Source organism: Rhinatrema bivittatum, chromosome 2, assembly GCF_901001135.1.
Source record: "Rhinatrema bivittatum chromosome 2, aRhiBiv1.1, whole genome shotgun sequence".
Lineage (NCBI taxonomy): Eukaryota > Metazoa > Chordata > Amphibia > Gymnophiona > Rhinatrematidae > Rhinatrema > Rhinatrema bivittatum.
The window spans coordinates 240,259,589-240,287,115 of record NC_042616.1 but is presented as its reverse complement, the minus strand read 5'-3'; the positions used below and the strand labels follow the sequence as shown (position 1 = coordinate 240,287,115).

The following is a 27,527-nucleotide window of genomic DNA, read 5'->3' as shown; positions in this document are numbered from 1 at the left end:
ACTGAATATCATCTGCATAAACATAAAACTTTAAACCTAGCCCTGTAAGAAGATGGCAAATTGGTAACAAATAAATATTAAAAAGGGTCGCTGATAGCGTTGACCCCTGGGGTACTCCTGTTTTGAAGTGGGATTTTCTTGGAGAGTGAATTCTTTATTATAACCTGAAAAGAGCGGTTATTAAGAAATGAAGTAAACCATTTTAAAATATCATCTGTAATTACAATTTCCTTTAGACGAGTAATTAAAATTTCATGATGGATGGTATCGAAGGCAGCCGATAAATCTAAAAGAATTAAAAAAAAACTTTGACCTGTGTCAAAGCCTCTTAAAACTGTATCTGTCATAGTAAGTAAAAGGGTTTCAGCGTTAAAATTCTTTCTAAAACCAAATTGACTAGGAAATAAAATATCATTTGACTCTAAAAAAAATTATCAAGTTGAATTTGAACTATTTTTCTAAAATCTTTGCAATAAAAGATAAATTAGAGATACAGCACTCAAGGACCTGTAAAACAGGAAATTGGAAGTACAACTTAAAAGGATTTTTTTAGGTTTCTGCACTGGGAGTGCGTGCGGCTATTTGCAGCAATTTCGCTTTACGAGCGGTCTCTGCTGGGTTCAGCAATTGCAAGCTAACGCTGATTTATCGGATGAAGAGGCGGTCCAGGCATGTCGTCTGGAAGCTTCAGTGGCTTATAACGCGGGTGCACTGCATGATCTTTAGCATAAATCGGCCAGATCCATGGTTTCAGCTGTCTCAGCTCGTAGGTTCCTCTGGTTGATAAACTGGTCCTTGCCCTTCATAGGCAAACTACTTTCGGTAAGGATCTAGAAGATATGATCCAATCTCTGGGTGAGAATAAGATTCATCGGTTACCAGAGGATAGACCGAAATCCAGAGGTTTCTTTGCCTCTCGGGCCAGATTCAGAGGGAATCGAAGATTTCGCCCATCTAGATAGCCTGCGGCCCCTTTTTGGCAAGCTCCTAACAGGAACAGACTTGGTCCCAGTCCTTTCAGGGCCATCGATTTGGCAGACCTGGTAACTCACAGTCTGCTTCCAGTGCAAAAGCATCACAATGAAGGGGCGCAGGTCCATTCCTTGGTGCTGGAGATAGGGGGGCAGACTGTCCCTGTTTTATGAGGAATGGACCAAAGTAACTTCGGACTAGTGGGTCCTTACCGTGATAAGAGACTGCTATGCTTTAAATTTTGCACAGCGTCCTCTGGACCAATTTCTAATTTCTCCCTGTGGTTACGAAACCAAAAGAAGAGCGATGCAGGACTCTTTACAACAACTTCTGCAACTAGGATCCATCGTCTCAGTGCCTCCAGAGGTAAGATGGAAGGGCCTTTACTCCATTTACTTCATGTGCCAAAAAAAGAGGGATCTTTTCCGCCCATTCTGGATCTTAAGAGTGTAAATAGATGTTTCCAAGTTCCCCGGTTTCGTATGAAGACGCTTTGGTCTGTCATTGCCTCGGTTCACAAGGGAGAGTTTCTAGCATCCTTAGACCTCACGGATGCAAATCTTCACATAGGCATTCGGTCAAACCACCAGTGGTTTCTTCGGTTTTCAGTTCTGCATCAGCATTTTCAGTTTCGGGCTCTACCCTTCGATCTGGCTACTGCACCCAAGACATTCACCACCTTCCGCAGACTCCCTAGTAGGGAGCCAAGTTTTACATTTTCTTCGCACACCTCTGATATCATCTCTCAAACAGGGAAAATCATTATTCGAGACATTTTGTGCTGATATTGACAAAACGCGTGGGATAATTTCTAAAATCTATGCCCTTTTGCTTGGAAAGTCTGATGTATCCTTCCCGCATACTCGCCATTGGGAGGCGGACTTGGGATTGCATCTGACAAGAAAGGACTGGTTGCAAATTTACCTACAGGCTCGTAAATGTTCAGTATCCGCCTCCTTTCAAGAGAATTGCTACAAAATGATCACATGTTGGTATCTCACTCCGCAAGCCCTACACCGTAGATATCCACGAATCGACGCCTTATGCTGGAGAGCATGTGGACAGTTCGGGACCTTTTTTCATGTTTGGTGGACTTGTCAAAAGTCCATGGTTTATGGTTCGATGTAGCGCAATGGATTGAAGGACTTTTAGGAGTACGCAATATTTTGGACGCTGGTTTCATGCTCCTTCACCACCCCCAACCTTCCATGAACAAGACACACGTTCTTTTTTGTCAACAAGTCTTTTTTGCAACCCGATTGGCGATAGCCAGTTATTGGAAACAATCACTACTACCATCTCTTGGCATGGTGCAACACAGGGTGCACCTGTCCTGTAGGATGGCAGCTATCACTGCAGAACTCCATGCAACTTCATCCAAATTTCAGGAGATTTGGTCACCTTACCTGCAATGGGAAAAACAACAGGCGATATAAGTACCTGTAACCACTTACTGAACTCTAACCGCTATTTCTTTTGTTATGTGCTGTTATTATTGAATAGCTTACTATTAACACAGCTCCTGTATGGGACCTCTCACATTTAGTCACCTGTCTAATTGTTTCTTTGATTGCCATGGGTATTGATCCCAGGATATAATCTTAGAGCTCATAGATAAGGGAGGGGGGATGAGGGGGAGGGGGAGTAGGAGGGGATGGGGGGAAGGAGGGGAGTTTTTTTGGCTCAATTTATCGTTCTAAGCTCTTGTATTTCATGTTTCTTGTGTTTTGGATGAAAATAAAAATTATAAGTTAAAAAAAAAAGGGAGGTTCATCATCTAACACTATGATTTGAGATATGGCCTCTGGTATCACTCTCTGGGTACAACCATCCCCGGGGTTACATAGGTACCTAGTGGAGTAGGTCCCTAAATTTGAGCGCTTGGGCCTAGACAGTTTTCAAAGGGGCCCATTTAGGTGCTTAAGTCCCAGGGTTCATCTTACTACAGACATATGGTTAAGATCTGGCTCTTTGTTCAGGCTTCTAAAAGTTTAGTAGATTAAGCTTTGTCATTGGTTTTAAATTGTACTTGCTTTTATTCCTTATTGTAGTATTTTTCATGTTTTATATAATGAATTTTCAGATGTTTTTAGAATCTTTGTTCTATGTATGTTTATTGTACTTGTTGTGTATTTGCTGGATATATGTGCTCCTTGGAAGGGCAGGCAAAAAAAACTAGCAAGTACCTTTTCAAAGGCCCGTGCGCACAAATACCGGGGTTTATGCATGTGGTAGAGCCTTGCGCGCACCGCGCACATTTTATAACAACATGTACAAGTGCCGGGCCTCTCCAAAGGGGCTGGCTGGGGGCTGGCGCCATTCGACGCGATCCCGGGGTAGCATGTGCCAGCAGCTGGCGAGTGCACGCAGATTACTTCTGCTCCAGAGGAGCGATAAGTATTGAAATAACGAATTTGGGGTTAGTTAGGTTAGGTTTAGGGGGCGGGGAGGAGAGGAAAAGAGGGAGGAAGGTTAGGTAGGGGGTAGGAGCGGACTGGGAGGGAACTGGGGGAGGCATGATTGCGTCGCTGTGCGCATTTACCAAAAATCCCCCCCCCCCCCGTGCGTGCATGTTATAAAATCGGCGCATCCATGTGTGTGCGCCAGGAACTGCGTGCTCATGGACGCATGCGCGGTCTTTTTTAAAATCGACTCCTAAATGAATAAATCAATAAACCCTTTATAAACTGACCTTTTTGTAGCTGGAGCATATCTGTTTTCTTCCCCATCTAGGATGCAGTGATATACAAAAATGTCCTTCTCCAGCTCCAGTCTGTGAATCATCAGGTTCTCCTGCTCTCTCTGCTGCTCGTCTTTCTCTCTTTATCTCTCCCAGTTCTGCATCCAGCTTAGTGATGAGAGAGCCGAGGTTCTGAAGTTGTGTCATGCCGGTGCTTGGCATCACACGGAGAGTTCTCCAGACCACTTTTCTGTTAAGAACAATGCAGTGGATTTAAAAATATCATGTTCTAGAGAAATCATGTTCTGTTTTAACTAAAAAATCCAGGACACTCATTATGATGCCATATTAGAAAGGAATTGGTACAGTCTTCCCTATTAATGAGTAGCAATATCTACAGTTGCAATATGTATTTTTTGTGTTAAAGATGCACTGCTTTGTATGTTTATCGGGGTGTGGATTTAACAGTATTTTTAAAATATGAAGCAATTATGAATATAGAGTTTGGAATTACTTTTAGGTTTCTTTCTTTTATTTGGTTAAAATGTGACATGTTGCATTACTGGCTGTTGTTTGGAATGTTTTCATAGGTACTAAATGTTGCAGTTGTTTGCCACTGCTTATCCACACCAACAAATCTGAGTTCAGCTGGTTAAGCAAATTACTCAGCAGGTGTCACAAAATGCCCACTGTTGACAAATTGTTGCTAATAATAGTAACTCTGTAAATTATACTGCATTGGGAAGCTGTTCATTTGATCCTATTTAGGTTTCAAAATAAACATTAATGTTGGTTAGCACCTCCTATGTACTTAGATACAAGGGGATTCTCTTTTTTCCAAAAGCAGTGAGTTAAAACTGATTGACTGCACTACATCATAACCATGTGGAAGCAGCGGAAACCATTTGGAGTCCTTTTCTAAACTGTAATTGTGCAGACTACCAGCAGAATGATCTTTGAAAGTTCTCTATAAGAAATAAAATCATACTATTAAAGATATGTTTTTTTGGTTTTTGGGGCGGGTTATTTATTTTTTTATGACTTTGTGTTTAGTCTATTTAATGCTGTTGCTATTAATACTTGTTTTGATTTGATGGGTTGGGAAATGGGTTAAAATATAAAGGGGTCAATTTTAAAAAATACACGCGGGTGTCCATGTGCGTGTGGTTTCTAGCGTACGCACATGGATGCACCGATTTTATAACATGCACGTGTCACCGCGCGCATGTTATGATTCCTGTGCACATGGGTGTGGCCGATTTTAATATCAGTGCGCGCATGTGTGGGTGGGTGTCGTGTAATGCGCGCAAGGGGGGGATTTTTTAAAAATACGTGCAGCGACGCAAGTAGGCCTTTCCCAGTTCCCTTCCAGTCTGCTCCAATTAAGGAGCAGACTGGTAGGGAATTTGCCTATCCACCTAACTACCCTTCCTACGTTTTCCCTTCTCCTCCCCGACCCTTAACTCTTACCTAGCTAGCCAGAATTTTCAAACTTATTGCTCCTTGTAAACAGAAGTAACTTCCGTGCGCCAGCTGGCTGCCAGCTTGCAGTTCCCCGGCTGGCCCCTGCCCCCCGGCCTTTCTGCGCATACTGAGAGATATGTGCATGGCCAGGCCGCTTCTAAAATGCGCTCAGCGCGCACACAGCCCAGCCACGTGCGTATCTCCCGAATTTTACACTCATGGGCTTTTATAAAATTGGGGCTAAAATTGTATTTTGGCAAGAAAATGTGAAAGAAACATGTGTGTTTTGCTTATTATTGTCCTCAAAGAGGGTTAACAGTCACATAATAAATGATGGCAGATAAAGATCAAAAAGCCCCATCTAGCCTGCCCAGCAGTGATTTTATGCACATTTACCCATGAAACCCAACCCTCAATCCTTTTGGGTGTCCCCTTTAGGTTTGCACCCGCTGCTTCATGCAAGTTTCCCCAATGATATCCAAGAAGCACAAAGCATTCCAGGTCCATCACTGAACCTTGGGCTGCAATGGTCACATTGAAGATCGCCCAGTGCTTCATTAACATTCTGTTGCCAGTAGGGATCCTCAGTATTTATTCCATGCTTTTTAAAAGTCTGTCTCTGTCCTTGCCATCACCACCTGCTCCAAGAGGGTAAGCCATACATCCACTACCCTCTCTGTGAAAAAATGCCCCCTGACATTGTTCCTGAATCTATCTCCTTGGAGCTTCATATTGTGACTCCTAGTTGAACTCCTTCCTTTACAATGAAAAAGCTTGACTTCCCATTCAGGTATTTACATGTCTGTATCATATTTCCCCATCTTGTCTCTCCTTCTATGGTACATAGGGTAAGGATGTAAAAAAAGAAATATTGCTTCCCCGACGCATCCATTTTGTAAATGATTAATCTTTGGATTCACTTTATTTCTAACAATTAAACATATGCAGAGTTGTGAAATTTGGTCCTTCCCGACACAGTTATATGAAACGCGGTCCATGTCAGGGGACCGAGTAACCCATAACACGCTTGAAATATCCTGTGATACATCTGTGAGACTAGAAATAAAAATCTTTAAGATAAAGATAATGGACATTTGAGATTTTTCTGCCCTCTCTTCTATGGTATATATATTAAGTTCCTTTTGTCTCATCTCATAGGGAGTCTGATACAAACCTTGCACCATTTTGGTTGCCCTTCTTTGGACCATCTATACCCTCTCTATATTCCTTTTGAGATACGACCACCAGAACTGTACCCAATACTCCAGGTGAGGCCTCACAAATGACCTGTAAAAAGGTACTATTACCTCTTTTTTTCTTCTACTATTTATGCCTCTTTCTATGATCAAAGCAGCCTCCCGGCTCTGGCCACCACCTTAGCACAGTATTTTACTACCTTGAGATCATCCAACATTATCACTCCAAGGTCCTTCTTCCAGTGGGTGCACATCAGCTCTTCAACACCTACCACATATCACTCCCATTGAATTCTGCATCCCAAATGCATGACTCTGCATGGTTTTGGCATTGAATCTTAACTTACAAGTACTAGGTGTCACCTGAACAGGAACACCAAGAATTTCAGCAATTTCTTGAGTAATTTATTTCCAAAAAGCTGACCACTGGGCAAAACCACCATACGTGAATATGTTCCGGTCTGACTGCAACCCCTCCAGTATTGAGCTACAGCATCTGGAAAACATTTAGAGTAAAATATAGGGGGTATGACATGTCCTGTTTAATAGCTTTACCATAAGTTCTGTTCTTTTAGCACACATAGATATGTGTTGTGCAGAATTCCATATATGCTTCCAGGCTCTATGGTCTAACTCTATGGTGCACTCATCATTCCAAGCATCAATTATATCTTGTGGTGTTTCCCAAATTTTCTAAGAAGAATACTAGAATATATGAGAGTTATACCCTTACCATATGTGTCTGGAGTACTCATAAAAGTCTCCAGACCATTCAAATGAGATAATGGTTTAGTCATGTCAAGTCTATCCCTTAACACTCTTCATATTTGAAGATAAAAAGCATGAAAATGAGAAGAGAGGTTGAATTCCTTGCAGAGTGTAGTGACAGTGGACTCCTGAGCCAAGATGAGGTTGACACTACCTGTAGAGAAAGACCCAACAGGTCTTTGTCGTCAGGAGGCAGATCTCAGAGCTGTGGTGATTCGGGCCCAAGACAGGGTGGACAGTCCAAGGGTTGAGGCAGGTGGCAGACAGCAGAATCTGGTGAACAGTCGAAAGGTCGAGACAGGCGGCAGACAGCAAAATCCAGTGAACATTCCAAGGGTCAAGACAGGAGGCAGGCAGCAGAATCCAGGAGACAGGACTAGGATGTAGGGCAGAAAATGGAGAGGATGGGGGGAAGGAACCCAAGGCAGGAACATGAGAGCAGGAACACTAGGCAGAACAACCAGCTTCTCCAAGGCAATGACCTGTTGCAGAGGCAATGACCTGTTGCAGATGGAGACTGTGGGAAATTCTCCCGCCGCAGTCTCTTTAAGAGCCTGAGAGAGGTGTGCGCCTAGACTGCTGCCAGGTGTCAGGTGCTGGTGTTGTTCCTTATTGCAGAGAAGAAGTGCGCCAGTGGCGGTGGTCTCCTGCCATCATGGAAGAGGAGGGAGCAGCCCCAAGGCCCCCGACTGGTGAGGGAAGCCAGCCGCGGAGTCCCGCAGCTGGCAAGCGCAATACAGAGTGATTGAAAGTGAAGGAATCCATCCTCATTCCAAAGTTGAGTTACATATGCAAGGTCACTGTCTCTCCATTCTCTAAAGGCTGAGGAGAACGCGTACATCCTGAAAATGGAGTAGTTTCATATATGGGTGCAGCAGGGGAGTTGACCTCTACATCCCTTCTCCCCCAAATTTTTTAACCTGTTGCCATATATGTATTGTATGAGCAAGTAATGGGCTATTTCTACAGACTCTTTTACTGTTGGGAGAGTCCCAAGGAAGGAAAGGGAGGACCACCAAATTAATCACTTCAGCCTGAAATTTTGCCAACTGAAGCCATAACTCTTCCTGGGCCATCGACCAGGCTTTCATAAAATAAGCCTGGCTGCCCAATAATACACCCGAAGATTGGGCAAAGCCATATCTCCTTGTACCTTCGGTAACCAAAGGTAAAATATAAGATGGAAATGTTTGTCAATATGCGACAGAATTTCCTAATTTTTGCATGAGAACCTACCCCTGAGCAGGAAATTGTCGGGTTGGGCCTTAGATCTTCGTCTCCCTGTTTTCCAACTTTATGGGGGGGAGGGAGGAGGACCTGGAGAGGTGGAACAGTGCAACAGCACCCACAGTGCCTAGGGACAGCAAAACCCTAAATCCATCACTGCGTGCTAGAAAAAGTGTTGCCTGCTCACTTGTCACTGCAAAGAAGTGTAGAGTGACAGCTAAAGGAACAACAGCTCTGCTATGATCAGAGCAGCTCTTTAGTGGAACCTTTCTATTTTTACAGCCTCACGTGTACCTGAGGGAGGTTAGAGAACCTGGGCAAGGGAGGAAAGGGGAGGAAAGAGGGGGAAGAAGATGAAGAGATGAGGAAAGGAAAATGTCTGAGAAATAAAAGGGAAAAGAAGGTAAGAGGTGTGTTTAACATATAGATGAGAAGAAGGAGATAAGTGGGGAGATTAATTAGACTTTGTGGTACAAATGATAGTAGAGGGTGATAATCAGAGCACTGATAGGTCCAGGCACATGGAACCTGTACCTTGATTTTTTTTTTTTCTATAGTGCTTCCTCCCACCTGGAGCATGTTTCTGCTCCTGCCTCCCTCCCCCTTCCTCTTTACCGCCTCTCCCCCCTTTATCCCCCCTTTTGTGCCCTGATAGCAATGGTTCACACTTCTAACTCAGCTGCTTTTCCTGCTGACAGTATCTCTCCTCTTCCTCCCGTATTTGTGCAGTTCACAGATCATCTTTTTGAAATGCACAACATTCTGTATTATGGAGCAATTCGCAGTCGAAACATCTAATCAGTGAACTGCATGGGCGCTAGGGATGCTCATTTGTTGGTCGATTTGTTTCATTCATTTTGGCGGTACACACATCTCTCACAAATGGATAGTATGTGTGCAAAACAGTGTACGTCTATTGCCAAACTAAATATGCACAAACATCCATTTTGTGTGCGCACTATCAATTCGTGAGATATGTGCATACCACCAAAATGAATTAAATTAATCGACCAATGAATACACTTCCCTAATGGGCGCAGAAAGAAGAAAAGGGGTTCCAGCAGCAGGAGGAGTGACCAGGTTAGAAACATGGACCTCTGGTGCTGGGGCATGGACCAAAGGTTGGCCTCCCTACTATTTATATTACACTTTAACTACTTCTGAGATATTATATTTCAAATTAAAAAGTAATTTCAATCAAACAAGAACTTTAGTTAACAATCTTGAATTACCTAGTACTTACTAACCTTCCCAGGAGAGAGGTGAAGAAGCGGGGCCAAACGTACCAGAGGTCAGGGCAGGCAGCAGTCAAGGAGTGTCGGAAACAGGCAGATGGTTGAGGCAGGCGGCAATCAAGAAGCATCGGGGACAGGCAGATGGTCGAGGCAGGCGGCAGAGGAGCAGAATCCAAGGGCCAAGCAAAGGTCAGAGCCAGGAGGTCAGTCCGAGAGGGCAAGGAGAGGACAGAAGATAGGAGCGGAGAACAGGAACATGGGAACCAGGAGTTGGAATCAGGAACACACAGGACCAGGAATCAGGAACTGGAGCAGGAGCAGGAACAGGAAGGAGAGCACCGGAAGCGGACAACCAACACTCAGGCGAGTAGGACCTGTTGCCGAGGCGAGGCCCCAAGGGCTGGGCCAGGGTTAAATAGGCCCCAAGCCCTGATGTAATCAGTGGGCCCATTGGAGTCTTTCCTGTCTCTGGCCCTTTAAGAGGCGAGGCGATTCGTGCGTGTGCCTGGGAGGGCCAGAGGGATGCCAGTGTCAGGGCAGACACACAGGCCTGGTTGGGCTGGGATGCTGCGCGGCAGACAACGTGGGAGGCCGGGCTCCCGGGACCAAAGGTAGGGCTGCCGGTTGCAGACTCCCGCGGCTGGTAAGCACAACAAAAAGTGTTCAAAAGACATGGATATTGTTTAAAACCACAATCCTAGATGCACAGTCCAGATATATTCCACACATTAAGAAAGGTGGAAGGAAGGCAAAACGATTACCGGCATGGTTAAAAGGTGAGGTGAAAGAGGCTATTTTAGCCAAAAAAAATCCTTCAGAAATTGGAAGAAGGATTCATCTGAAGAAAATAGGATAAAGCATAAGCATTGTCAAGTTAAGTGTAAAACATTGATGTCAGGCGAAGAGAAAATTTGAAATGAAGTTGGCCATAGAGGCAAAAACTCATAATAAAAACTTTAAAAAATATATCAAAAGCAAGAAACCTGTGAGGGAGAAGGTCGACCAATGGCAGTGGTAGCCTCTGTGACATAGTAAAGGCAAAGGGCCGTCGACGCCATTTTGATTACTGGCAGCCGACGGCCCTTTGCCCTTACTATGTCACAGGGGCTACCGCCGCCATTGGTCGACCCCAGTGACATAGTAAGGGCAAAGGGCCGTCGGCGCCATTTTGACTACTGGCAGCCAACAGCCCAAGTCCAGGAGATCGCTCCTGGACCGCTCCTGGACCCCCGCTGGACCACCAGGGACTTTTGGCAGGTCTTGGGGGGGGGGGGGTCAGGAGGGAGGGGGGTTGTAGTAAATTAATTTTGGAGGTCTTCGGGGGCCTCAGGAGGGTGGGGGGTTTTTGTTAGATTTTTACTTTTTTTATTAAAGATTTGTCTACGAGCCAGATGCAGCCATCAAAAGAGCCACATCTGGCTCGCGAGCCATAGGTTCCCGACCCCTGTATTAGAGAATGGTGTTATACGTGTGATTTCACGATTTAAATAGCATTCCCAAATGGACTGGTTTCGCGCATACCATGACAAGAATGAACCAGGTCAAGGTGGATAAAATGTCAATCATTCAAATGTACTGCACTACCCGGTGCGCACACATGGATGCCCAATTTTATAACGTGCACAAGTTATAAAATCTGGGGTCGGCGCGCGCAACAGGGTGCACACTAGTGCATCTTGCACGTGCTGACGCCCATAGCCTTCCACTGTTCCCTGCCCCCTAATCTAACCTTCCCACCCCTTCCCCTTCCCCTAACCTTTCCGCCCCCTAGCCCTAGCCTAACCCCCCCCCCCCCCCAATTCCTTTAACTTACCTTTTGCGCCTGCTCCAGGCAGGCTCCTGATGCCCCCCAAGTCCTCCAAAATTAATTTACTACAACCCCCCACCCTCCTGACGTCCCCCAAGACCTCCAGGCAGGCGCAAGTTGCGCGCACCGGCAGCCTGTCGGCACGGGATCCTCCAACGCAGCAGCAAATGGCCGCTGTGCCGGAGGCCTCTGGCCCCACCCCCGGACCTCCCCGCCCCTTTTTTAAAAATCCCGAGACTTAGACGCATCCTGGAGCTTTGCACGCATCGCCGGGCCTTTATAAAATAGGATTTACGCGTGTAGGGCTTTTAAAATCCGGCCCTTCATGTTTTGTGCACACATAAAAAAGGTCTAGGTGCATTCTGGGGTCGGTCCCACCACACGCTTAAGTTGCTATTTAAAAAAATATAAAAAGCGCATACATTGGGCAACTTACCTGCCTAATTTTACACCAGGTAATTATTTTGTGTCATTGATATCAGGTTTGTTTATTGTGCACTATTGATTGGGTGGGAGGTCTGGGTGAATTGAAGAGAGTTCAGGCTTAAGAACCAGGAGGGTCTCGATGATGTGGAGAAGAACTGGACAAACTGGTGGAGTCATTGGTAAACTAGTTAATTTCAATTCCATTAAAATATGCCAACTTGTGCATAGAATTCGGGTTCTCTGCAAGCGAGTTCTACATTATTTTCATGCATAAAATATAAGCACGAATATTGTTTTACAAATAGGTAGGAAAAGTATGTGTGTTCAATGCATTGAAATACTCGCTATCAATGCAAATTTGGTGCAGGGAAAAATGTATTTGCTGATCTTCTGTAGGGTCAAACATGTTGCCTCTCTTTTTTAAATATTGATGTTGGAATCTAAATGACCAAATTTGCTGATTTAGCTTTATGAGATAGAAAGGCTTTCTTATATTCTGCAATATCTCTGAGAATCTTGTCTAATTGGGGTCTAAATATCCTTTCACCCTCAAATGAAATTCCAAGCGGGCACACTTTAGATTAGAAGAATAATGAGCTGACCACTGCTTGATCCAGGATCTTCTAGAAGTATGCATGCAAGAAAAATGTTATTTTCATTTCATTTTTCACTTCCTTTTTATTTTACTTTTTATGTCATTTTTTTTGTTTCATTTTCAGTGTGAACTATTTACATACAGCACCTAAAATGACAAATGGCAAAAACCTGAAATTTCGTTCATTTTTTTTCTGTTTTATTTAGAAAACATGAAAGAACATAGGAATTGACATTTCCTACGTAGGTCATTTCAAACAATTGCACATTCCTATAGTAAGTTACATCTCTTCCCATGACTTTAGCTAATATGGAGGTGATATCATGAACTGTATCTGCAATATACTGTATCTGGATAGCATTTTTAATAGGTTAAATCAGAGCAGAATAGAACTATCTACAGCATATTTTCCCAATTCAAGTTCCAACTTCTTTTACCTAGCTCATGAAGAATATACTGCTGACTGTAAAATCATCCTGTTTAACTCATATACCTTCTTAAGCAATCTGTAGACTCCTTTATTCCAGAGTTTTCTTTTACTGGACTAGTTACTTCTTTTGATAACAACAGATACAGCAGAATCTATAATAGAAGCCTTAGACAATTTATTTTGAAGTTTTATACCATCAGCCATTGTTTTAGATATAACAACCCTATGGTCAGAATGTACTCAGTCTCTTTTTACCATTGCCTCTACAGCCAGATAATCAAGAAATTATTCTCCCAATTTTATTGAATGCCTCACAAAGGGTGTGTGAGGAGTGTACTCTACCATCTTGATTTAACATCAATTCGGTCAAAATATTAATATTAAAAACATCAAAATCCTAAATCTGTTAGATCATGTATTTCCCACATCTGAATCCCAAAATTCGGAAGCTTCTGGGAAGGAAACTCCAGATGCCCTGTACTTGCTGTGAATGAATGATGCCAAACTCTAGGAATGAGAAACTGCGTCAACATATTGCCCCAGGTCCTCAGTGTGGGTTAAAAATTAAACCTGGCAGGGCTGCAGTCCACAGGACTTCTCCTTTGAAAATTGGCAGTACTGCTAAATCTTTGAAAAATGACCTTCTTGGCTCTCAGCAAATTTTTTTATTTCACCATGCAAAGGAAGCAGGGAGACAAGGCCAATCAAGTTGAGATGGCCCTGCTAATTTATCCCACATTCCTCAGGATTTAAGTGTCTTCGAAAAGCTCCTTCCTTCAGAAAATAAGAAATGTCATGCAGAGCCAGACCAAGGTCCATAGAGCCAAGCAGTCTCTCTCCAACAATGGCCAGTCTGGGTCACAAGTATCCGGCAATCCCATAAAATAGATTTGATTCCTCCTACGCACTTCCAGGGATAACAGTGGATTTCTTTAGTCCACCTGGCTAATAATGTGGCATGGACTTTTCTTCCAGGAACTTGTCCAACTCTCTTTTGAACCCTGCGATCCTAGTCGCCTTGATCACCTCCTTTGGCATCAGATTCCACAGCTTCATTGTACACTGAGAGGTAGATCTTCAAAAGATACGTGCGCAAGGGGGTGCACATTTGTGCAACCTGCGCGCGCCGAGCCCAGCGCGCGCTGCCTGTTCCCTCCGAGGCCGCTCCGATTTCGGAGCGGCCTCGGAGGGAACTTTCCTTCGCCCTCCCCCCACCTTCCCCTCCCTTCCCCACCCCCCCGGCCCTATCTAAACCCCCCCCCTTACCTTTGTCGGCAAAGTTACGCCTGCTTTCAGCAGGCGTAACTTTGCACGCGTCGCCGGCAGCCCCGCTCTGTCCTCCGGTCCCGGGGGCTGGTCCGGAGGCCTCGACCATGCCCCCAGGCCCGCCCCCAAAATGCCACGGCCCGCCCCCGAAACGCTGCGTTGTTTCGGGGACACCCCCAGACACGCCCCCTCCTGCCCCTTTTCGAAAGCCCTGGGACTTACGCGCGTCCCGGGGCTTTATGCGCGCAGGCGGCCTATGCAAAATAGGCGCACCGGCACGCGAGGGCCCTGCGCGCGTAAATCCTTCGGGATTTACGCGCGCGGCCCTTGCAAAATAGGCGCACCGGCACGCGAGGGCCCTGCGCGCGTAAATCCTTCGGGATTTACGCGCGCGGCCCTTTTAAAATCCGCCCCAAGTGAAAAAATACTTCCTATGATTTGTTTGAAATCTGCTAGTGGTTAGTTTCATGGCGTGTCCCCTTGTTTGTTGTTGTTTTATTTATGAATTTACACATTACATTTCAAGAAACACTTGAATTTGCAAGCAGAGAAGAAAAAAAAAGGCAAAAGAAAAAGAAGAAAATATACAATTAAGGAAACAAATAGCTCTGCATATCTGGTCCCCACCAAGTGGACCAAACACTTCCACAGTGTTTGCAAACTAGGAACATGGCACCTGCTATGGGAGCTAATATTAAATGATTGAGTGTAGCTCAGACAATTAGAGGCCGATTTTAAATTTTATGTGGGTGGGGTACATTTGTGCGTGCTACCCCACAAATGTACACCCGATTTTATAACATGTGTGCGCTGCCGCGCGCATGTTAAATAAAATCCAGGATCGGCGCACGCAAGGGGGTGCCACTTGTGCACATTGGGCCGGATTTTAAAAGGGTTACGCGCATAAGGTATGCGCGTAACCCTTTTAAAAAACCCCTGCGCGCACCGAGCCTATTTTGAATAGGCTCGGTGTGCGCACAAGCCTCGGGACGCGCGTAAGTCCCGGGGCTTGCCTGGGGGACTTACTAGGAAGGAGATAACACTGATGCATGGAGATGCATGGAGATAACACTGATGCAAGGTGACTTACTAGGAAGGAGATAACACTGATGCATGGACTTTTGAAATAATCTACAGCACATACATGTATATTTTGCAGGAAAAAGCACCTGAACAAATAGCAACTGCTGACACTGATGCCGTGTCACTCCCGACTGTGTCGGGAGTGACACGGCATTTTTGGGGCGTGTCCTGGGGCATGGTTCCGGCTCGGGGGCACGTGGTTCCGGGGCGTTTTGGGGGCATGGCCGAGTGCCCCGACACAGCGGCCTGTGTCAGGGCCTGCCGTGCCGGCGCGCGTAAGTTACTACTGCCCGGAGGCAGTAGTAACTTTTAAGATAAAGGTAGGGAGGGGGTTTAGATAGGGCCGGGGGGTGGGTTAGGTAGGGGAGGGGAAGGGAAGGGAGGGGAAGGTGCGGGGGAGTGAAATGGGCAGCACGCACAGGGCTCGGCGTGCGCAAGGTGCACAAATGTGCACCCCTTTGCGCGCGCTGACCCCGGATGTTATAAGATATGCGCGGTTACGCACGTATCTTATAAAATCCCGCATACTTTTGTTCGCGCCTGGTGCGCAAACAAAAGTACGCGTGCGTGTAGATTTGTAAAATCTACCCCATTGTGCGCGCCGAGCCCTAGGGGAGGCCCGATGGCTTTCCCCGTTCCCTCCAAGGCCGCTCTGAAATTGGAGTGGCCTTGGAGGGAACTTTTTTTTTTGGTCCCCCCCCCCACCTTTCCCTCCCTTCCCCTATCTAACCCACCCCCCAGCCCTACCTAAATCCCCCCCTACCTTATTTTATAGAGTTACGCCTGCCTCTGCCTCTGCCATGCGTAACTTGCACGCACTGGCTCACCATCCCCCAGCACAGGCCGCTGTGCAGGAGGATTCTGGCCCACCCCCAGACTGCCCCCGAACCGCCACCACGCCCCCAGCCATGCCCCCGGACCGTCCATTTTTTAAAGCCCTGGGACATACGTGCTCCCGGGTCTTGCGCGCACCGCCAAGCCTATGCAAAATAGGCTCGGGGCGTGCAGGGGTAGGTTATCGGGGCTTACGCGCGTATCCCTTTGAAAATCTACCCCTTAGTGCTTATCAGCAACTATAGGGGAGGAGCTAATTACAGGTAATTCTTTATCTTTCAAAACAAGTGAATTGAGGAGGAGAATAGAAAATATAAGTAGAATTCTGATATTTAATGATACATTTACATGGATATTTTAATAAGAAGGCGGCATCCAGTTGTAGAATTTGGGGCCTTAATTGAAGAAACTGTTTCCTCTTCAACTGGGTTGATCTTGCCAAGTCTGGAAAAGCACTGACTTTCAAATCCAAAAACATCTCTAGACGATGTCGAAAGAACATTTTTAAGATCCTTTCTTTATTGGATTCTAATAAAAATGAAACGATTAAAGCAGAATGTTTAACTTGTTCTCTTTGGATTGTTTCCAAAATATTAGTGATATCCAATTCTGGAATTACCGGTGTCAGAACCCGAAAGCCTCTTTGAGAAGGAGAATCCTTTTTAAATGGAGGAGTATAATAGACTCTGGAATCCAAAGGCAGGGCTTGCTCAGGTATTTCTTCCACATATCTTTAGGTGGTATCAGTGGATCTATAAACCTGAGATTCTGCCCCCTTATTTGGTTTTCCATTTGTTCCATCTTTATATTAGAGTGTCCCCTTGTTTTAGCATTACTTGAAAGGGTAAATAAATACTATACAGAAGGAAGTACATCCCAGCTTCAGAAGCCTGCAGAGGAGCAACACAACTGGAGCATCGGCAGCTCATAGAAGACAATTTTCCATCACCTGTAATAACGTATTTGATATGTAATAAGGAAAGACCACGTTTAATAAAGCTCTTTCTACAACAGCTGCCGTTCTTGTTAGCCCCTAAGCCTTAAGTGAGAGAGCTCTCAGGCCGAAGTGCAGACTTTTCATCTCTTTGGAGTTCACTACAGCCTCAGGAAGTTTGCAGCAGTTCACTATAGTGCTGTTTTAAAAGTCAGCTTACCCTGAAAGGAAAGTCAGATGGTGCTGCTGACGAAAGAGCCATTTTTAAACAGCTGTTTCCTTCTTTGAGCAGCTTGCCAGCTTTTTTTTTTTTTTTTTTTCCTAGAGAGCTGCTAAAGCTCAGTACTGTGGGAGATGTTTTTCTATTTTAAAAATAGCTTATACCTTATTTCAGCGATTTGCTGCCTTTTTACTGCTAAATTCTTTACTCTGGGCTTCAAGAGATGATTTTCTTTGTGTTCGAATTTGTTGTGAGGGAGCAAGGCACATGCAGTGTCCCTACCACGAGGACCAAAGCAAACGTAGGCTGGAAGCCATGATTAACTGGAGCTCCCTGGTCAGCTGAACGTGCTTGAGTCAGCCGCATCCACATTCTGTGGTATCATAGGGATTATGTATGAGTGACAGCGGGACTTCTTCGGTGTAGTGAGTAGCCCTACACATTTTTACCTTGCCATTCTGAGGACGGCTTTCAAACGGCGCAGAGAAGTGTAAAGTTCCCTTTAAAAACTAAGTCAGAGAAAGTCTGCACATAGATCAGCAGTTGCTATTTGTTCAGGTGCTTTTTCCTGCAAAATATACATGTATGTGCTGTAGATTATTTCAAAAGTCCATGCATCAGTGTTATCTCCTTCCTAGTCCCACCCCGGGGAATGCGTCTCCTACCTGCATGTAAAGTTACATATGCTGTGGCATACCTGTACGGAGCTGCACGCAGTTTTCAAGGACTCCATTTACACACATAAAAAAACAATTTTATGCGTGGAGATAACTTTGAAAATTGTCCTCTCCAATGGTAAAATTGTTAGTAAAATGCCTCCAAAAAGTAAAGAAGTGGTCACTCTGTCTGTTACCTACTGTTCTTCTTGGACTTACCTCTTCATGGTTCGTTGCCATTAAAACCAGTTCTTCCTTCATGCTTTCTTATTTGACTTTCCAGATCCACTTTTGTTAATTTTGCATCATCAGTTACTTTGTACAAAGAGTTAATGTCATCTTCCATCCCCATTTGTAAAGTCTGCTCATTCTCATACCTGTAAAGAGACAGCCCTATCATATGGGGGGAACCTTTCTTTGCATGAATTTATCTTGACTTTAATTGGATAGGAAGTCATTCATATTAGAACAAAATAATATGCTATCTACAACTAGTATGAAATGACTGTTCCACTAGCATCAAGCCATTCCATCCACCTTAATTTATTGTGGAGACAGCTATAAGAAGATACCTAGTGACAGATTTCCAGTAATAGGCTGTATGTCAGGGTAAGGCATGGCTTATATTTTTTTCTTGCGGGCCTTAGAAACTGGACTCTCATTAGACTGTTCAGACCTTGGGTGGTTGAACTCTCACATGTGAAAAGATGCACTTAAACCATTTCACCTGGGGCATTGCACTCAATTTACAGAGGGCAGCAGCCTGATTAAAAGGCTGACATGATAACCCATGTAACAAATTGAAACTCGTGAGAAATAGTTTGTTTCATCTACATGCAACAGATGCTAAGAAGGATTTACAGCATCTTTATGAGCTAAGGGTGTTCATTCATGATGAAATAACATGAAAAATGCAACAAAACAACCTATTTCATTATGAGTCATTTATAAATTAGCAGACATGCACCCTGGCCTGTGTTCTGTTGCAAACAAATCAGCACCCCCAAAATTAAAACATTGCAACCAACCTGAGCCTTTCCCTATGATTGATGCATCTTATCCCTTTTGTGGGGTCTTCAAAGTCCAAACAGGGGAGGAGAGATCCTAATTTTCTCCTACCCCAGGCCCCGATTTGAAAATCGCACCAGCCAGCCCTGAGGTGCCATTATGTTATAGGGTGATATGTTGTATGTTCTATACAGCAGCATAGCTGTAGAAAATTCTACGCACTCCATAAAAAAAACCCCAACATACCACATTCCACAGACAATCTTTCACCATTCGACAAATTGATAATACTTTTTTTTTCATCTGGTCTAATACAATAAAAGAACTGGAGAATTTCATCCATTGGCTAAACCATTGTGACCCTAATCTCAAATTTTCTGTTCATCACCACAATCAACAAATTGCTTTTTTGGACTTGCTAGTCAAATTTGAAAATGAGACAGTGGTTACTATATAGGACACCAACAGATAAGAATATGCTTCTTCATCAATCTAGTTTTCACCCTAGAAATCTCAAACAGAATATTACTGTTGGTCAGTTTCTACGTTTGAGAAGAATTTGTTACTTCATTCAGGAGTATAAAAAAACAAGCTCAGAAATTATCCAACCATTTTTGTATCGGGGTTACACTCATAAATGCATATGGAAAGCCTATAAAAGAGCACTTTATGCAAATCGAGAGAATTTGTTGCAAAATACTGAACAAAGTTCATTAGAACGAATAGTATGCACAATCCCCTTTTCAAATAGGGCCAACAGGATTAAAACCATCATTCATAAACATTGGCATATATTAACAAATGTGGGTCCCTTTGATGAGCCTCCTATTTTTGCTTTTAGAAAAAATAAGAACCAGCAATTTTTGGTGTTCTCTATTTTTCACTTGACAAGGGACAGTTTCAAAATGGCGGCCATTCGGCATGTGGGCACTGTTCTGTCTGTGCCAACACTTTAAACATTTCCAGCTTTAGTCATCCAAATTTATCAAAACCTTATACTATTCCCAAGACCTTTGACTGCCAAACGAGCCAGGTGATTTATGTCATAATTTGCTCATGCCAATTAATATACATAGGGCAAACAAAGAGACAAATACGCTTGCGGATCAAAGAACATAAAAGCCGTATCTGCACATCTAAAATCCAGGCACCCCTAGTAGAACATTGGCAGGCATTTAAACATTCCATTGAGGACCTAAAATTATTTGTGATTAGCAAGGTGAGAACATACAGGGGAGGCAACATCTCTAAGATTTCACAACAGAGGGAACAGCACTTCATATTCCAATGGCACACTTTGTATCCAAGGAGACTTAATCAAGAGAAAGAATGGACAGCATTCCTTTAGTTTAGGCAGAGCGTGTGCAGCCTCGAAGAGCTTTAAAAAGGTCTGCGCAGCGTTCATTTGCTCATTCTGGTTCGTAATGCCGTCCTTACCTGAAATGAGAAGTTGAGATAAAGCCATGCCAGGTAATTCCTTTTGCATTATTTGGATAGATTAAATTTCCTTTGATTTTTTTTTGTTTTGGTTTGCCATGTTGAAATGGAGACCCAGCGGGGCAGGAGCAATTGGGGAATACTCTGGAATTATTTGGACTTTGTAGACTTCACAAAAGAGGTAAGAGGTGACCAGGAGGGATTGGGAGGCATGGGTGTGGTGGTGGTGGTTGGGATGGTGGTTGGGGGGGGGGTCAGTTTTCATATTTTGGCAGTTTTGTTTCAGCAGGACTAGGAGGGGGGATCCCTGCCCCTTAGTTTCCTTATGGTTTTCTTTCCCCTTTTTTTCTCTATTCATTTTGATATTCATTTTGTTTCAAATAAACAGAACATGGAAAAATAAATTTACAATGAAATAACCACTCCTAAAAAATAAAACAAACAAAAAACTGCGCATGCTATTTCTTCTCTGTTCTTATCATGCCCCCATGAACACCTTCTTTCTGAGGTGGCTAAAAGTACATGCATTGTGGAGAAACCTGAGAACTAATAGCTGCATCGAGGGAGGGCAATTTTCACAGTGCCAGTTTCTGCCGCCGTCCCAGCCTGCCTCCATCCCACCCCACCCCCAGGCCATGCCCCCCAGCCCGCCCCTTTTTCAGGGCCCGGCACTTGTGTGCGTACTGGGACTTACACGCAGGACTGGGCCCTTTTAAAAATGCACGTGGTGTGCTCAGGGCCCGGCTACACGTGTAAGTCCTGATTCTTATGTGCGCTGCCCTTTAAAGATTCGCCTGCTAATGTTTTGAAAGTGGATTACCAAAAACCAAAACCACCACTCAAAAGGTGACAATTGACTATCTCAAAAAAAAAAAATCACCTAATTAAAAAAACAATGCTCCTACGGTGTAACCGCTTAATGTTTCTATTCAGATATTAAATATTTCAACATGGAAAATGGTAGTTTCATACTCAAGTCATTTCTGGTACCATCCAGGTTACCTCGACTATAATGCTATAATCATTAACTGCCCCCAACCAACCATAATTTAATAGCAGTGCTATAAGAGCATGAAAATACATAAAAATACAATGCAAAAAGGAAAGAAAATATACAGCACACACATAACAATAAGAGACATGGCCAACAGTTGGTATCTTAGTCTCTAATCAAACAGGATAGCGTATGTTTAAATTTGTTTATTGAAAATTTTAACAGTGAGTACAATGGGCATGGTAGCTTTGACTCTGAGCTTCCCAGGCTACTACAATGAACAGAAACAATTAGATACTGAACACTCCCAACAAGGTACATCTCCCTCCCCCAATAGAAAGGAAATCTTGCAATTCTGCAAACTAGTAGGTGGCCGCCCACTGATTAGCAAAAAAAAAAATCTGGATCAGTGATTAGTAATGTTGGTAATTATTCAAGATCACAAACGCAGAAGCAACTCCTCCCCAAATATAATCCCAACAGAGAGGGAACACTTTTTTTCAATATTCTTAAGCAGTTATAATCTTTAAACAAAAACAATCACTATTTTGAGGGAAGAAGGTATCAGGGCAAAAGTGCCTAATTTGTAATCCACTGTCTCTCGCCCGCAATGGGCCCCAGACAGTATCAGCCTCACCGGCACTACAGTTGTAATCATTTACCGTCCCCTCATAAACTAACCCTATAATCCCACTTCTTTATTTTACAAGAAACATTTCTCGTTATTAAACTAATTGACTATTTGCTCAAATTTTTTCCTTTTCAATTTAAATCGCATTAAAAACAAAAACCACTTAGCTCCAAGCAAGGCGTTCAAAAATTACCCAACAACAACAGCCTCAAGCCCTCCTAGGGAAGTCCCTGCACCGGAGGCCGAGCCACGGGCTCCGCATGGTCGAGGTCCAGGGCATGCAGGCGGCAACGGCGGAGGAAATAGAGGGAGCGCATCTTTCCTCCACGAGCATCTTTGCTGGGCATGACAGAGGACTATGTGGTTAGCAGGTATCGCCTCAGCCCTCAGGCTATCCTGGAATTATGTGACAACATCCAAGGGGATCTGGATCCAGTCACACAAAGGTCCCACGCTGTGCCTGGTCTCACCAAGCTGTTGGCCACCCTACACTTCATGGCAAGAGGCTCCTTCCAGATGACAGTAGGGGTCATGGGGGGAATGTCCTAAATGACTTTTTCCCCGCCGCCTGGCCAGGTCATCATAGCAGTCTGTGACTACATTAATTGCTACATAGCATTTGCTCGGGACAGGCAGGACTTGACAGTCATGAACAAAGGCTTTAAGCCTTCGCAAACTTTCCCAATGTTCTGGGAGCTATCAACTGCAGTCACGTGGCCATCCTTCCACCCCGTGACAGGGAGGAGATGTACCGTAACAGGAAGCTCTTCCACTCCATCAATGTGCAAGTGGTCTGTGACACTGCATTGCGCATCCTCAATGTGGTGGTCAGGTATCCTCGATGTGGTGGTCAGGTGTCCGGGAGCCACGCATGATTCCTTTCTACTTAGGCAATCGGGCCTGTGTGAAAATTTTGAGGATGGCCTGAACAGTGACGGTTGGCTCATAGGTAAGACAGACGCTTCTTTCTATATCCCATCTCTGGCTATGTCTTTGTGGCAAATGGCATGGACATGGGGGTGGCTGTGGGGGAGGTAACAGCATTGCTGCCATGACAAGTGGCTTGAACAGTTACGTCTGCAGGCCATTGCCCCAGGGCCTGCCTTTTTCTCCCCATGCTGCAGAGGCCTACTAATCTTGTGAGGGCAAACAATGCACCTGCCCTAAAGCTTGGGGTGTGAGCAGGCACTATACACGTTCAACTTGTTCATTTTCAAAATGGCCCTGTTCCTATCCTCTCATTGGGAGCTATTGAAATCTCACTGGTTAATGACAAGCTTGAAGTGTCCAGACTGCTGGTACTGCACGATCCTATGTGGCCGGTTAGTGATGCGTCATTCAGATTGTTGGCCACAGTTTGTCTTTTTTTTTTTTAATAATTTTATCTTTATTGCATTTTAAATGTTCACACACTTTTAGCAAGGAAAACAAATGTTGCAGTGCAATAATCACCATAACTTTATTCAGAAAAACAAAGATCTGCCAACATTGCTAATCTACTAGATAAGGGAGCCCGGACCGACGTGCCGCAAATGCGCAGTAGAGAGCAACTCTACTGCGCATGTGCGGGCAGCACGTCGGCCAGAGCGGAGCATGCCCGAAAAAATAAATGGCGCCTGCTCCTTAGGAGCAGGAGCGGCGGCGGCAGCAGCAGCAACAAGCAGGAGCGGCGGTGACGAGCAGGAGCGGGAGGAGCAGTAGCCGCGGCGACGACGACGACAACAAGCAGGAGCGGGAGGAGCAGCGGCGGCGACACGCGCGAGGGAGGGAGGAGCAGTAGTGGCGGCGGCGGCGGCGCACGCGCGAGGGAGGGACACCCCCCTGTCTGCCGGGTGTGGATGACTGAAAGAGGAGGGGATTGAGAGAGGGGGAGTGAGTGAGGGGAGGAAGATGAGAGTGAGCTGAGAGGAGGGAGGAGAGGAGGGGAGGGAGGAGAGAGTGGGGGAGGGGAGTGAGAGTGAGGTGAGGGAGGGAGATGAGAGTGAGGTGGGAGGGAGGAGAGAGTGGGGGGAGGAGGGGAGGAAGGAGAGAGTGAGCTGAGAGGAGGGAGGAGAGAGTGGGGGGGGGGAGTGAGGTGAGGAGAGGGAGGGAGGTGAGAGTGAGGTGGGGGGAGGGAGGAGAGAGTGGGGGGAGGAGAGAGTGAGGTGGAGGGGAGGAGGGAGGAGAGAGTGAGGTGGAGGGGGGAGGGAGACTAGAGGGGGGAGGAAGTGGGAAGGAAATGGACCGAAATTTCTTTTTTAAATGTAGCCCGTTGTTACGGGCTTAACGGCTAGTATATAATATGGGGAGAGAGGAAAAAAATAACATTTGTAACTACTTACAATAAATACTTAGAGAGAGGAGTTAATCAATTTTTCACATTTGACCTTATTCTAAATATATCTAAGCTGTATTCTCACTTAAACTAGATTTGTCTTTCAAGAATGTTTCCAGGTGCAATGGGTCAGAAAAAAATAAATTTTTTTTGCTTGAAAAGTAATATGGCACAGACAGGGAAATTAGAGGAAAAAAGTTGCCCCAATAGCCATAACTTTACTCTTCAAAGCAAGAAATTGTCTCCTTCTTGCCTGCGTTGCTTTGGAGACATCAGGATACATTAACATTTTCTGACCACAAAATTTAACATCTCTGTTCTCAAAAAAATTCTTAAACACCTGTTCCTTATCCGATTCGAGCAAAAAGGAAACAAAGTTGTTTTATTATTGATGATATCTATCGATTTGTCTAGGAAGGTGGACACTCCTAAACTAGATACATTATTAACCTCCCCATTCTTGTACTTCCCCCATAACTACAGTTCGTTTAGAGAAATAAAAGATATTCAAAATTTGAGGAAGATCATGATCATTGTACAACAAAATTTCCTTAAGAAATTTCATAAACAAAGCATGTGTCCCAAAGCTTCAGTGCATTGGATAAAGAATCATGGATGGGAATGATGATTTGGACGTCATCAGCATATAGGTAGAACTTGAGGCTGAGGTCCATTAGGAGCTGACAGAGGGGTGTGAGATATATGTTAAAAAGGGTGGAGGAGAGGGAGAAACCTTGTGGGACACCTTGGGACAGGGAGTAGAGTGTGGATTCTGCATTACCTATTTTGATGGAGAACTTTCTATTGGATAAATATGATTTGAACCACAAGAGAGCTAAGCCTGAGATGCCTATTTCTGTCAGCCGGGTGAGGAGGTGGTTATGATTGATTGTGTCAAATGCAGTGGAGATATCCAGTAGTGCCAAGGTAGCAATGACCCTGATCCATACCTCTGATGAGGTGGTCGGAGAGCGTGAGTAGGAGTGTTTCTGTGTTGAGGTGCTTGCGAAAACCAAACTGGGTCGGGTGGAGAATCTTGTTGTTTTCAAGATAATCCGTAAGTTGGGAATCAACTAGCTTTTCCATAATTTTTGAGATAAAGGAAAGGTTTGAGATGGGTCGGAAGTTTGAAGGGTCTTTGGGGTCTAAGGAAGGTTTTTTGAGGAGTGGTTTAACCACAGCTTGTTTGAGAGTGTCTGGGACTATGCCAGAGGAGAACAAGAAGTTAATAGCCAGTCTACTGCTGCTCTCCTCACTATCATTTTTCTTTTTCTCACTGTTTCTCTGCCTGGGTCACTGTGTAACAGAAAACACGTATACCTACTCAGAATTTGTCTTGACAATGGAGCCATAAAGTGTACTGGAAAAACAGTTCTGAAAGTAAAGATGGCATAAAATACATGTGGCTGCCATAATATGTTCTGCATCATAGTAACACTAAAAGAGGCACGTGTGGCACGTGAGTATGTGAACGACTGCCAACACATTGTTCATAGTTTGGCCTAGCTAGCGCCATGTGGCTTGCCAACCCTCCCCTGCTGACCCCATCCTAATGCTCACATGTGGATGAGATAGTGCCACAAGTTGTTAGGACTCCCGGCCGCAGGTTGCCGTGGCCGGGCCCCATTACCTCTCTCGGCGGACACTCACGCCGACCCTCCTTCCCAGCAGCCTGGGGCGGCCCAGCCTCGAATCCCGCGGCAGTGGCCTGCCCACGTGGCCCTGGACGCTGCCGACTCAATCTCTGCATGCATCTCCCTAGGCATGCGCGCGTGCCTCTCTCCCCTTCTTAAAGGGGCTGTGGTGAAAACTTCACTGCGGCCCCGGGAGATGATGTCACTGAGCTTGGTATTTAAACCCAGCTCAGATCTCGGCACCTCGCCTTGGCAACAGGTCTGGCTCCTTGTTGAGTGCATTATTGCTTGTTCCTGATCCTGTCTTCCAGTTTGCCTTCCTGATCCTGAATGTTGTCTTAAAGGAAATGACCTCAGAGCCTGGCATGCATTGTTCTTGTGAACATGCTATAAGATATCATAATCATTGGTCAAAAACCTCCATAACCAACCAAAATTTTGTTTCAAAAATGTTTTTGTATATCTTATCCTTTTCTTCTTTATTTTAACTTTTTAATTTTTTTTTTCTTACATTAAAAAGACTTTTATAGTGCTGTGCTCCTGAATTTAAAAGCCATGGCCACCGACATTGGCCAGCATTTCGCCTTAATAGCTGCTTCAGGGCAATGATATGCTCAAAAATTCAGCACTTCATGTTCCCGGAGTGGATCACTCTCTCTCAGATTTGTAAAACAAATTTTACTAACTGGCATAATAGTGGCCTACTGGTTATTAACATTTCCCTGAAGCTGGGGAGAAGATGGTTTCTTTTCAGATTCTGTGTCAAAAGGCAGGAGTCATCGGACTGACCGGTGCTGGAGTGGAGCCGGGACGGGAACACAGGATCAGGAAGATAAGGCTGGAACGCAGGATCAGAAAGGCAAATTAGAACACAGGATCAGGAACAAGCAATAATGCACTCAACAAGGAGCCAGACCTGTTGCCAAGGTGAGGTGCTGAGATCTGAGCTGGGTTTAAATACCCAAGCTCAGTGACATCATCTCCCAAGGCCGCGGGGAAGTTTCCGCTGCAGCCCCTTTAAGAAGGGGAGAGAAGCGCGCGCACGCTTAGGGAGAAGGTACAAAGAAGGGCGACCTTCTCTGTACCTTCTCCATGGAGCGATACAGAGGCATTATGACATTTTCCGTTTTGTTCACCATTCCCTTTCTAATAATTCCCAACATTCTGTTTGCTTTTTTGACTGCCGCAGCACACTGAGCCGATGATTTCAATGTGTTATCCACTATGACGCCTAGATCTCTATCTTGGGTGGTAGCTCCTAATATGGAACCTAACACTGTGTAACTATAGCATGAGTTATTTTTCCCTATATGCATCACCTTGCACTTGTCCACATTAAATTTCATCTGCCATTGGGATGCCCAATTTTCCAGTCTAGGAAGGTCTTCCTGTAACTTATCACAATCTGCTTGTGATTTAACTACTCTGAACAATTTTGTATCATCTGCAAATTTGATTACCTCACTCGTCATATTTCTTTCCAGATCATTTATAAATATATTGAAAAGTAAGGGTCCCAATACAGATCCCTGAGGCACTCCACTGCCCACTCCCTTCCACTGAGAAAATTGTCCATTTAATCCTACTCTCTGTTTTCTGTCTTTTAGCCAGTTTGTAATCCACGAAAGGACATCACCACCTATCCCATGACTTTTTACTTTTCCTAGAAGCCTCTCATGAGGAACTTTGTCAAACGCCTTCTGAAAATCCAAATAC

The 27,527-nt window shown here is 44.7% G+C and overlaps 1 protein-coding gene across 1 annotated transcript in view; it reads right to left on the bottom strand.

Moving 5' to 3' along the window:
• Nucleotides 1-27,527, bottom strand: part of BFSP2 (beaded filament structural protein 2) — a 40,760-nt gene that overhangs the window by 973 nt on the left and 12,260 nt on the right. The window contains 5 exon segments of the mRNA XM_029587069.1: nt 3,665-3,793; nt 3,795-3,854; nt 3,856-3,902; nt 18,013-18,060; nt 18,062-18,170. Coding sequence (XP_029442929.1) covers nt 3,665-3,793; nt 3,795-3,854; nt 3,856-3,902; nt 18,013-18,060; nt 18,062-18,170 — 393 coding nt within the window.